Genomic DNA, 12985 nt, shown 5'->3' with positions numbered 1-12985 from the left:
ACTCAAGAAAGAAATGATTGAAAAAGATCAAAAAGTTTAGTCAAAAAATGACTAGGGGTAGAGCTTCTCCGGTACTGCGCTAGCTGGCGCTGAAAAAAGAAGAACTGACGTCAGCGTGCATGGGCGGCGTCTAAGTACTCGGACGACGTCATTCCGGCGCTAACGACACCGACGACGGACGCGGAGCCGCAGACGACGCCTACCGACGCGCAGGGGTATTGTTACGCAAAAATTTCCGGATCCAGTCTGACGCCTGGAGATATTCTAAGGTAAGGAATCTATCACTAACGTGTCTCTTTCAGATCACAGGACCAAGACCACTCTGGTTGCCGCCACAGACAAAATCTGCACCTACTCCATAGAGGAGAGTCGGACACCCTGATCCTTCTCGACCTCTCCGCAGCCTTTGACACCATTTCCCACCACACATTCATGAAGAGACTGCACCAGATCAGAATAAAGGGAGGATTGCATCATTCCTCTTGTTAGAAACACAGAGAATCCGCGTCCCCCTTCACAGTGGAACTCACGCGCACCATCTGCGGCGTTCCTCAAGGCTCATCCCTTAGGTCCACCCTCTTCAACATTTACATGACACTTCTAACCAACATCGTCGGAACCCACAACATCAACATCATATCCTACGCCGCTGACATCCAGCTCATCTTCGCGCTCTCAACAGGCCCACCACCACCAAGACCAGCTTCCACAACTGTATGAAAAATGCCACAGCCTGGATGAAGGACAACCATTTGAAGCTGAAATGGACAAAACTGAAGTGCTGATATTTGGCAACCACACCTCCCTCTGGAACGACACCTGGTGACCCACTGGGCTTGGACCCACCACCATACCAAAAGATCATGCCCAAAACCTCTGCATCATCCTGGACTGCAAACTCACCATGAAACGACAGTTCAAAACAGTGTCCTCTGCCTGCTTCAACACTCTCCGCATGCTCCGAAGTGTCTTCACATTGCTTCCCATAAGCAAGAGAAAAACTATCATGCAAGCCCTAATCACCAGTATGCAAGTACCACCACCGAACTCATGAGAAAGCTTCAATACAGTATTCAGTGGCCAGACTGATCCTCAACCTGCCCAAACGGACTTACATCACTCAGCACCTGAGGGACCTCCACTGGCTCCCCTTCAAAATAAGATGCCAATTCAAATTACTGGCACACGCCTACAAAATCCTCCAAAACCAAGGATCAGCATGCATGAAACACCACCTGAACTTCCACCAATCATCTAAAAACTCCGCTTGCCTCCCTTGCCCTGGCTCAGACACTGCACAACTGCCATAGCCACAGCGGAGACTGCTTCATCACCCACCTCACCGCCAAGTCCTGGAATTCCCTTCCTCTCCACCTCCGTGCATCTCCCCCGTGTGACGCACTTCCAAGAAGAGACCTGGTTTATCAACTGAGTCCAGCAACCTAAGCGCCTGGATAGCATCTAGGGTGATACGCCGTGGTCTACAAGTACTGACTCATTGATTGATTGATTGATTGATTGATAAAAAGTCTCACATAAGACTGTTTGCCATCTCCCTTCCATTCTAAAGTAAAGACCTTCAAAATAGCTGGATGCACTGGAAGTGACTCAGGGTCTTTATGATGATGAAGACTTAAAAAGCCTTCTTCAACAGCAGCCTGTGGGGCTTCAGGGCAATGTTAAACTATTCCTCAAATGTGTACATTGCCCTTTGACCTCCTCTTCATACATTTCATCCTGTACAACATCCCCGCATCCTCAGACACTTTAGAATTTTTGGAGAAGGAGCCTCTTTTCTGGCAACAAATTCTCCTATCACAACATTTTCAAACTTGCTTTGTATTAAGATATTGAAGTTTGAGGCAAGGAAGTTGGGGCTGTGTCCTTTATTGGCTGCGCAGGAGTTTCCAAATGCTTAGGTTTCGCAGAAGCTTTCATCTCCATAGTGAACAGATGTCAGGAGGGAAAAGATTTTTTTAAATAGTGGTTGCTAAGGAAGCGACTCTCGTTTGAAACATGAACTTTATAGTATCTTGTCCATGTTTATGTTATGCCATTTCACCACCTGCTCAGCCAGTGTGTTTGTGCTGTGTGCTGTCTTTCTACTTATTTGTTGTTTCTTACGCCTTTTTACTGTTTTCTTCTCTTTTGTAATTCCTTGTTGGAGAATATGGGTCATTTTCTTTTGTGTATACTTACACATTGCTTCCTCTCAGTTTTCCTCCACCTATCTCTCCGCTTGTTCCTATCTGACCTTATTCTTTGTTATTTCTTCTGTTGCTTTTTTGTTTCTCTCAGTTATTCCTTTATTGGGTTCTGATTGGTATATCTCATTCAGGTTTTGGACAATTGCTTCTGTTGTATAAGAAAGGGGGATAGGTTGTATCGTGTCCATGTTTATGTTATGCTATTTCACCACCTGCTCAGCCAGTGTGTTTGTGCTGTGTGCTGCGTGGAATGTTGGAGTGATGATGCACTTCGGAATGTTGGGAGACTGTGAGGTGAAGTGACAGCGGAGCATGGGCTGAGCAGCAGGGAGGCCGCTCCTGGTGGGGCTGCTCTACAGAACCTGTATCTTACTTCAATAACACATCTTGAACTACATCCTACCTGCATGGACCTTGTTACTACAAACATGTTATATAAATCCAAGGCTATAAATGGAAGCTCTTGATTGCGTGATCCAAACAGAGCCTTAAGTGTGAAAAAATGCTGCAGCACACACATTTATTTACTATCTATCCGCTAAAGCATGCCTAAAATATCATTTAACTGCTTTCCTGGCGTGTCTGCTAAAGAACTATACGTAATCCGGGGAGAGCAAGAGAGAATGAAAACAAATAAACGTTAAAATCCATGTTAGTCGCCTACCTTGCTTCCTGGCAATGACCAGTCACTCCCTGGTCAAAACAGGAAGGGGCATATTATCAAGACAGGCGATAAAATTATCGCCGCATTATCGGCAGAAAACTGCCGCTAAAGCGGCGATAATGGGCTTGATAATATGCTCTATGGAATTCCAATCGAAGCCCATGTTAGACTGTGATGTCATTTGTGGCACACACTGCATCTTAGAGTGCAGAGCCTCTCCACTGTTGTGTGCTTCTGAATTGTGTGTGGTGATGTGGACCTCACCAGCGATCCGATGGCAGGAGTCACATCACCTCTAATGCATCAGCAATTCTGTACCTAATTGATGCCAGTCTGTCTAGTGTACGCCAACCACTGGGTCATGTTTTTTTATCTTGCACTAAAAGTTCTGCTTTTCTCTCCCGCAGAATCAATCCATGGGTGCTGACTCTACATACACGGTAAGTGTCCAATGAGGTACGGACCTCCCCCTTTCACAAATCAGGCCTAGATCAGAAGATCCTTTCCATGGACATTCCACTGTGTTTATTGTATCCTTGATAAAGGAGCAAGTGCTCTAAGGTAGAAAGAGAGGAGACCCATCCAACTGTGGGTCTCTCTGTTAGAGACAGCTAGGAGCAGTGTGTATGCAAAGAGAATCAGACAATGAGGACCGCTCGTGCACCCAACTATGAAGATTTTGATGTGCCGGGACACTCTTCTGAGTAGCTGAACGCTATATAAATGCCTTTTATTCATTATTCATTCATTACTAAGGATGAGAGGGCACTAATAAGGGTCTGTGGGTGCGCCACAGCCGGTTAGAAAGAGGAATTCATGAATAAAGTTAAAAGATTGAAAGAAGGCAATGAGTACAAAGAGAGTACTCCCTTAAGCCGAAGGAAGTTCTTGCACCCCTTAACACCACCTCTAATTCTAAAGTACCGGATAGAGGTATTTAGAGTGCCTAAAATGAGAATAGCTTTCAGATGATAAGATCAGCATTCCTGGAAATGGACAGATGGTGTAGGACTGCAGACCTATAGGTGTGGGGTGTGTGTCATACACTTATGCAGGCTTACCCGTAAAAAAGGTTAGTTCTAGACACCCAAAACGATCTGGCAAATTTCAGGCTTACTCAATTTACCAACCTGAACCTGGAAATCTCTCTGTCTGCAACCCACAAACGTTCTACGCTTTAATTGTAGTTCATGGAGTTCCACAAAAAACTCTGCTGCGGTACGCAGAATCCTGGAAATGGTTCATTAGGTTGCGCCGTTTGTGCAGATTTTTAGAAACAGCACCATGCGGAGCACAAGAGTATGCTGCTTCATTCTGCTGCACAAGTGGATTTCCTACTCGAGCGGCAGCTTTCTCAATGCAAACGGATGGTTTTTCAACATGAGAGGTTGCAACCATCTGCAACCGCCTGCATTGAGTAATCTCGGTGGGAGGTGGTCTAGCGCTGGATTTTCCTCACTTAAAGTTGGCGAGCGCAAGTGAGGAAAAAACTCCACTCCACTGACATTGTGGGAACTCCACGTGCTCCGCAGAGAGCGGAAAACTCCCAAAACACCACAAACAGAGTGGAGATCACCGCCCAGGCCTAATTAATTAATGATGGTGCTTACACAGCAAAGATCAATCGTGTGAGGCTACAAGATTATTTGTATTAATGAGTTCTGAAACTTCTTTCCCCATGGATGGACACTAGGGGCCTCATTAGGATGGCGGGCAGACTTTGCCCGCCCGCCATCCTTGCGATAGTAGGGACCGCCCGCCATAAGGGCAGGGGTCCTGTCGGCAGCATAGGGATGCGCCCGCCACAGTGGCGGGCGCATCCCGCATTCCTACCATTGTGGCGGGCGTGCACTTAGCGCCGTCCGCCACAATGGCAGGAAAGCATGCTGTGCACTTCCATACACAGCATGGCAGGCACCACGCGGTGCCTACCATGCTGTGATTGGAACTGCTGGGGGGTACCATAGGTACCCCCCATGTGCACCCCCCACCCCCCGGAGTCCCTGGGGGCCCACAACGAGCCCCCGCAGGGATTCTCCACATGCCTTTCTGTGGCGGCAAGCATCCACAATTGCCCATCATAATATGGCTGGCGGTGTCTGACAGACACCGCCACCATATTATTCCTTTCCCGCTCCGGCCGCAAGGTGGCCGGGGCGGAAAAGCGGCGGATGGTCTTTCTGTCCGCCGAGGTCCCCCCCGCCATACTAATATGGCGGGGGGGAAACAAATGCGGATGTCGGGCGGATTGCCCCCGCCAGGCTGGCGGTGGCTACGGCCAGCCTGGCGGGGGCAATCCGGGCCCCTAGGTGTCTTAAAGGTTGCATTCAAAAGTAATCCTCTAAGGTATTGCACATTATATGAACAGAAGTAACTATACAAATAAATATAACAGTGGCAATGAAACAGGTTGTTAAACAATGTAGGTGACCTCTAACCCGCATGCATTCGCTGAATAACACAATTGTATAGGTCCACCTCCGTGTCTATAATAGCATACCTGAGCTACTAGACATTCAGATAAGGCTTGAGTCTGAGAGCCTCTGAACTTCTCTACCCAATATATGTCTTTACTAGACTTAAAGACCCTTTTCTGAGTGTTACGAATGGTCAGATGTTGTGGTGAATAGTTTAATAATGTAGGCATCTTACAGTCATAAATCGAGACACGTGTGGCTGCTGACATGGCTCTGACAATCAGGGCCTACAAATTCGCATTATGAAACTAAAGCAACAGCTGTAGTTTACTGTTTTGTTTTACTTTAGCTCTTTCATGTAGAATGCATGTCATGGTCAGAGCATTATGTCAAGAACAAAAAAAGCAATTGCACAGTAGATGGAAACTGACGCTAAGGCAGCGATAACGGGTTTGATAATACGCCCTTGTGAATTCCAATAGAAGCCCATGTTCTGCTGTAAACATGGGATTAAATTGGAATTCTCAAGGGCATAATATCAAGCCCATCATCGCCGCTTCAGCAGCAGTTTCCTGCCGCTAAAGCTGTGATAATTTTAACACTCTTCTTGATAATATGCCCCCAGTGTGCGCTGCTCCCTGCTGTCCAGGGAGAACGTACAACGAACCTTACGCTGGAGATGTTAATATTATTGGACTACCCGCCAATACTTGCAGTTCTGCTGCTCTGAAATTGGCCCTTTTCTGGATAGTAATTGCTGGTGTTAGGACTGGGGGAAATTGAAGCAGTAACGGAGCATGGCCCATGTCTGTAGGGCTATCCTTTATGGATCCTGAACCCTAAACTAAAGATCTGGGCACTCCTTGCCCTTCCATGGGCGCTTCTTTTTCTTCCCTTTTGGCCAAGGCAGAATCAAATCAGAAATCAGAAGTTTTGGAATGGAGGAGCCAAGATGGCGATCGGGATTGCTGCGTAACCGCTCGGCTCCGTGAGTCTCCTCACCCCGCGCATTCATCCTGGCAAATATCCTGAGCTGCAACGGCATCTACATGTAGGCGAAGAGTCACTTTCACTTACCGCTTGCTCCTGAGGCTTCTGCTTGCTGCGCACCCGTTGGAGTGTCCCTGACAGTTTTGAGGCCTTCGCGGAGCTGGGTCCGTGGTCTCGAGTGCGGGGAGTGGCCGGCCGCGAGTGCAACAACAGCGGCCTCTGGTGGTGGTGAGGACTCGGCCGGAGGAAACTGTAGACCTGATTGCCGATTGCGAAAGTGCCGACCCCGCCCGACTGGCGGAGAACTGTGTGGGGAGTGTGATGTCGCTGGGTCGAGGGAGGTACATGATTATTGTCCCCCCATTCCGGTGTTGTGCCCGGGCCCATCGCTGCCATTGCCCGGAGTCGGCATGCTGCCCCCAGGGTGCGGCGGAGTTTTTAGCCTTTTGGTGACTCTCCGCTGAGACACCTGCCCTGGCCTGTGAGATTCCGCTGAGAAACCTGCCTTGGCCTGTGAGATCCCCATTGTGAATCCTGTCCATCCCTGATGTGAGACCCGGTCCCGTGGTGAGGTGGTGAGAGACGAGGCCGGAGCAGCTGAGATGGCGGGGGGCGCCCTCGTGCCCACACCTCACCCGGGCAGAGAAACCTTTCTGCGAGAGAGTCCTGGGGTCTGGCGACTCGAGAGAGAGCTCACGTTCAGAGATGTTTTGGCTGCATTAACAACTCTGCATAAGACCGTGATCCGGGACGCCCGGGAACTGGGACGGAGGATGTCCGCCATTGTTGTCCCGCCGCCCCACGTGGGTGGGGATGAATCGCAAGGAAGCGCCGATGTGCCCGCCTTTGCGTCTGTGTTGAACGTTGCAGCTGAGCCTGTGTTTGTGGAGACGCCGATGGGCCCGGTCCGTTGCATTGCTCTGGATTGCTCTGTTGTGTTTGGGAGTGACTCGTCTGGATCTGCACATATACGGCGGCGGAGGAAACAACGCCGATCCATGGTTTGGGTCGCCCCGGCGGCGCTTCAACAATTGTTGGATTGTGTGTCTTTCTCCTCCTGGCCGATGAGACTGTGTCCTGCCTGGGGGATGTTTCTGGCATCGGTGCTGCCACGCACGGAGTTCCGCCATGCGTCCTTGACTGGGAGTTGGGGGCCACGGTCCCATGGAGTATTGGTGCCTCTCGGACCGCCCGGTTCGGCTGGACCCGCCACATTGTACTGTATGCCGATTGATGAATGGCCATATGTGGGTACTATTGATAGGGGAGGCCAGGGATGATATCGTCTGGGATATGATGGAACACATTGTCGGCTGACGGTGTTTTGAAGGGCCACTCCACGGGGATGATGCCGATTGACTATATGATTCTTGCTACTGACTTTGCTTCCGCTGTATACTGTGCGCGATAGGGGAGGGGGGGGCCGGGTGGTCTGCTCGATGGCCCTTCTCCATATTTTTTCCTTTCTTTTTCTTCCTCTTTCTTCTATATTTCGGGTCTCTTTTAGGGCGATAGGCACGCTGCTGGGGTGGGGGGGTAGGCCGTAGCCTTCTGCAGGGGTGCAGGGTGGGGGGTAGGGGGGAAGCGGGTTGTTTCTTTGTCCTTTCTTTGTCTCTATGGCCCTTTGCTTCGTCTTTTTCTGGGTGTCGTCGTCTTCATGTTTCCTACAATCTGTTTTGTTCTTAAGGGTTGGGGTGCTGATTCGCCATGCCGTGTATGTGTTGTTTACTTAATCCTGACTCGTATGCCTTGCCCCAGTGTCCTTAATTGTGTTCGCACTCATTCCGGGGTTCTGTTTCATGTTGCTATTGTAGGATCGTGTGTGACTGTCTGGCACTTCTTCTGATGTTTTGTCAGTTTAATTTTTCTTCATTGTAAAATTGACCTTCTTAAATCCTGTATTTTACGCTGTACGCTCAAATACGAGTTATATCCTGGATACTTACCTGCCCCGGCTTATCGACCGCTGTTTCTTTTACATTGCTCTGCTTAACTTGCGACTTGCTTAGCGGCCGGCCGGGATGGTTGTAGGCCCATGCTTGTATTGCTGTGAAGTGCAAATAAAGGTCTTCAAAAAAAAAAAAAAAAAAAAAAAGAAATCAGAAGTTTGTGACCTTTATCTGCATCTGTGTTTGTATCCCTTGTTCCTCTACACTCCTTGCTCATCTCACTAACTTCACTCGCACCATCAGTGGTCGTCATGGCTAATGTGGCTGCCACAGGGCTAACCTCGCCATGGCATCGGTCTCTGCATTATTTCCTGCTGACATCCTCTTCTTAATGGCGGTCAGGCATGGGCACTCCAGTGGGGCTGTCGCCCGCTTTCTTTTTCTCTGGATGAACTGAGTAGACTGGGTGCTTGCCATGATATTTCTTGACCTCATGACCACTGGCCGGTGCCTCCTCTGCGTCCCCCACTATGCCCCTCAATGTCCTCAGATCCTTCTGGTTGGGAGGGGGGGAGCTCTGTTTTTCCAAATGTTACTAGAAAACTGCAATGCCAACGTTTCTTCTTCTAACCTAAAGGACCCTAGGTCAGGCCTCTTCCATGATTCAGGGGAGCCCCATAGGTCTGTGCCACTAACCACAGCTCTGCCCATGCCATTTCTCACAGGCTCACCCCCTTGGCTTAACTTCACTCACCATGATTCTCTGCACGGGGCGTCCACTGGCAGGATCCACTGACAAACAGTCCCACGGCTACAGGGAACTGGAGCTATGCTGTCCCTGAGCTCCTCTGGTTCCCTCCTAGCTCCTAGCTTCTGGCCTGGGTTGTTGTTGCCTCCCGAGACCGGGTCCAGACCATCCTGACAGGCTGTTATGCCTCTGGCTTCCCTCAGACCCTCCAAGACTCAGCTCAGGTACAGGTCAGATCAACAAACCCGACAGCTGTGAGGCCACAGGTTCCTCTCAGGTACACTCCGGCACCTGAATCACTCGCGGCACCCCAACCACTCATGGCATCCTCATGGCAGGTTACTCCAGAGGACTGAGCAGGGTGTCCGCAGTCACTGTCACCATGGGGACCATGACCAAACCCCCTCCTCCTGTGCACCGAGCTCAGCGGCTGTACGTCGCTTCCTGTTTTGCCTGTCACAACCCCATTCCCTTGAAGTTATAAAGAACAATATGTCAAAAGACTTAAAGAATATTGGGCAAATAAAGTGAGCAAAGTCAGACGTACGGTGACTATGGCTTCAAGAACCAATTTCTTTGCAGCTTACCAGATTGACTTATAATAGTTGACCGGTGGTGGACAACTGTCCTGACAGATGGAAATTATTGTTTCTATATAAGATCTGGCTACAGATCAATTTACTTCTCTTTAATCTCGTATAACTTTCAAATCTCTTTTATCTCAATAATCACTCCCAGCACCCCTTTATTGAAAGTAAAGAGCTGGTGTCACCCTTAGTTTTCTTCCCCAGAATGCCAACCCTTATCCACAAAATCCCAGAGTCATTTACTCTGCCAGCTTCAGCAGGGAATATTTTTAATTAGAATAAGGATAATGAAAGGCTTAGGTGTAGGCAAGAAAGGGTGTCCTTCCGTTATGGCCGTAAAACCCCTGACTCTGGAAAAGACGGAACATGGTGTGCTCCAGATGGAGGATAAATCTTTCAATTCATCGAAAATCCATTACATGCTTCTCCAAATCGTGATTTTTCAAGGCATGTTAAGAACATCACAATGATTAAACAATGGGAATTGAAGAACTTAAGAGCTGCTGATTTCTGATTTCAATCATTACATTAAAGAAGATCTTCAATAAAACATTAAATTGAAAATTTCTACTTTAAATTAATTTGAATTTAGTTAAGAGAAAGTGTGATCAATTCTCATTTAGTGATTTACTAGCACACCAGCAGCTTGTTCCAAACCACTGAGGTGTTAAACTCAATTAGTGGCAGTTAGAGAAAGTATTGTGATGTATTGTGAATTTCTAATGTTAATTTCTTTAATTTCCAGGAGTTAAAACACAGGGATCAGGCAACCTATGAGCAGATAAAAAGGTAAAATTAAAATGTGTAATGCATATTCATATTTATTTCTTGTCTTAATTAACCTATCAGCGATATTCTTGTCCCAGAAACAAGTGCAGATTATTGATGTTGTAGTAATTCAAAAAGATACTTAGCACAGAGACTATGATGGTTCAGAACAGTTTCCATTTACTCTACACTTGGAAATTTAGAGAAAAACATATTAAATTAATGTAAGGCATGACATTTCCGTGGTAATGTTGGTGTATGCTTCCTGCATGGTTCCTCCTAAAGGTGTTCTCTCTAAGACCAGCCTTGACGCCTGTGGTTTATTGAATTAGATATATGTTCCCAGAGAGGCACACGTAATGTGCTCCTTCAATAGGAACGTAAGATTCTCCACAGTGACTCATTTTATTTCCTAAAACAGATTTATTTCCATTTTCTTTTCCAAGATCTTTATAAGTAACATAATTATCTGAGCAACTCAAATCAAAGCAGCTTTCAAATTCATCAATAGTAGTACATCCAAAGTTGCAGTCTTAGTTCAATTTTATAAAAATAAATAAGTTAATTCCCTAGGGAAATTAGGAAAAAAAACTATTACAGGCAATCTAAAAATTTGATATAACTTTTGATTCCACAGATTGCAGGAACAATTAAATAACATTTTTACTTAAGGAATTACAGCAAAAATTTCTATTTGCGTATATATTATTTAGTAGGGGATGAGCGCCACTTACATTTTTTTTATAGTTATAGGTGCTCAAGCACTACAAACTATAATGCAACATATAGAGAATAATGATCATATCTTTTGATTATGCGTTTGAATTAGCTTTTTTAAAAAAAATATTACTATGACACAAATTTAAAGTGACACCTTTTAGCTTTTTCTTAGCAGGTTGTCTTCCCAGCCCATTTATATTAATTTATTATGATTTTATAATTGTTAAAGAAGTGTTTCTGGGTTAAAAAAGTTTGTTCTCACTATCCTTCATACATGTTTGAGATTCTTTATTTACAATAAACAACACTTTTAAAATGTGACTATTATTGTTGATATTAGTCCATACAAATTTGTGAGGTTACTTTGAGATTGTTATTAAACCTGTTGACAGTTGATAACCACAATGTATTTAAGTTACAATACATTTGTGAAAGAGACATGCTGGTGGAATTATTTAATAAAAGTTGCTTTAATTATATTAGTTTGGAAGATGAATATTAGTGTGAACACACAGGTGTTATTACCCATCTGAGTCTGTCTGAAATCTTATTACTTCTTCGACATTATGGCAAATCGATAATTTATTATTTGTACAGAAAGATTTATTTTATCATTACTTGTGATTTTCTACAGTTTGAGCATAAGAATGTGAATTATTTTAATGCTCTGTATATTACAATATTTTCTAAAGATTTTTGTGGACAGATGCCAGCTATTTATGATATTTAATATAATGGATTTTAATACTGAGTTTAGTTTCATAAAGTAGTTAAATTGACATTTTGTTCTTTCTTTTTTCTTTTTTGTTCTCTATTTCTGTTTATGTTTATTAATTGTCTATATTGTATTGTTCATGGATTGGATGATGATTATATTTTGTTTCTTGTTCTTTTAATATAATTTTTGAATATTGTCGTTTTTGTATCTAAACTTTTCTGTAGATAGATAAGTGAAAAGGTTTAGCCCTGATCAACAGTATTATGGTTATAATAATAAAATCTGTTGACTTGCTATGTCTTGATTTTAAATTTACATTATGTGATGTAATAAAGAACACATCTTTTTAACTATATCCAATATGAAACAAATTAATAAAGTAAAAGAATTTTTAAAAAGTGTTAATGTTGAAATACTAAATTAATCAGTTTGGACCTCATAACATTTTTCTTTGGGAGCTATTGTTGTTGTTCTATGGTGCTTCTCAACGATTTTGAGGTCTTTCTTGTGGCAGTTGTTTTTGGGTCAATTAAGACCGTCATAATGAATAAGTACTTCAAATGTGGTACTAATCAGAAGGTGCCTGCCCTGCCCCGCATCCCACAACGCCTGTCCTGGAAGAGTGGATGGTCTGAAACTCAACCAAGTACAGCAGTGAGGAGACATTGGGCCGTATATAGAGTTTAGCGGATTAAATACTTATTATATCATAAATAATATCTATAGAAATTACACCCCTATGGAGTTGATAATAGAAACTCAGTACCCAAAGGGGCATTATATTTGTAATTTATATTTAGGATACAATAAGTATGAATAGATAATGTTTCTTTAGACAATATTCTTGCACTCAATACTTTTTTCATTTTTTAGGACTTTTTCTTCAGGCTTTTTGCTTCATTTTCATCATTGGAGAGTGTATACAGACATTTGCCAGGGTGTTCCCAATGCGTTTGGTTCTTCTTCCCATTAGACTCAAGATAGCTCTCTCTTAAATAAAGCCCAAATGTGTTTTTTTTAGTCATTCTGCCTCTCTCCAACACCAGTTTACTTTGTAAGTCTAAACACCATCTTCATTGCCCAATCCCCATTTCATTTTTTAAGGCCATGTGGCATGACTGTAGAATAATGTTTTGCGGTATGCATGAATGGAATATAATCAAGACCTTAACACATTCCATGATGCTATTGCATTCACTTTTCTTCAGGACTAGGCCCAGGTGAGATAACACCAGTTAACACACAGATGGAAATTAGATCCAATTAGTGTTTATTTA

The 12985-nt window shown here is 44.8% G+C and overlaps 1 protein-coding gene across 1 annotated transcript in view; it reads left to right on the top strand.

The window, feature by feature from the left end:
• LOC144767947 (ly6/PLAUR domain-containing protein 5-like) overlaps positions 1-12068 on the top strand; it is a 578058-nt gene extending 565990 nt beyond the window's left edge. Inside the window, exons 8-10 of the mRNA XM_078651299.1 lie at positions 3279-3311; positions 10248-10291; positions 11933-12068. Coding sequence (XP_078507425.1) covers positions 3279-3311; positions 10248-10291; positions 11933-11936 — 81 coding nt within the window. The 3' untranslated portion in view covers positions 11937-12068. The remainder of the gene's footprint in view (positions 1-3278; positions 3312-10247; positions 10292-11932) is intronic.
• The last annotated feature ends 917 nt before the right edge of the window (positions 12069-12985 follow it).

Source organism: Lissotriton helveticus, chromosome 7, assembly GCF_964261635.1.
Source record: "Lissotriton helveticus chromosome 7, aLisHel1.1, whole genome shotgun sequence".
NCBI classification, from domain to species: domain Eukaryota; kingdom Metazoa; phylum Chordata; class Amphibia; order Caudata; family Salamandridae; genus Lissotriton; species Lissotriton helveticus.
This window is presented reverse-complemented; position numbering and strand designations above follow the sequence as displayed.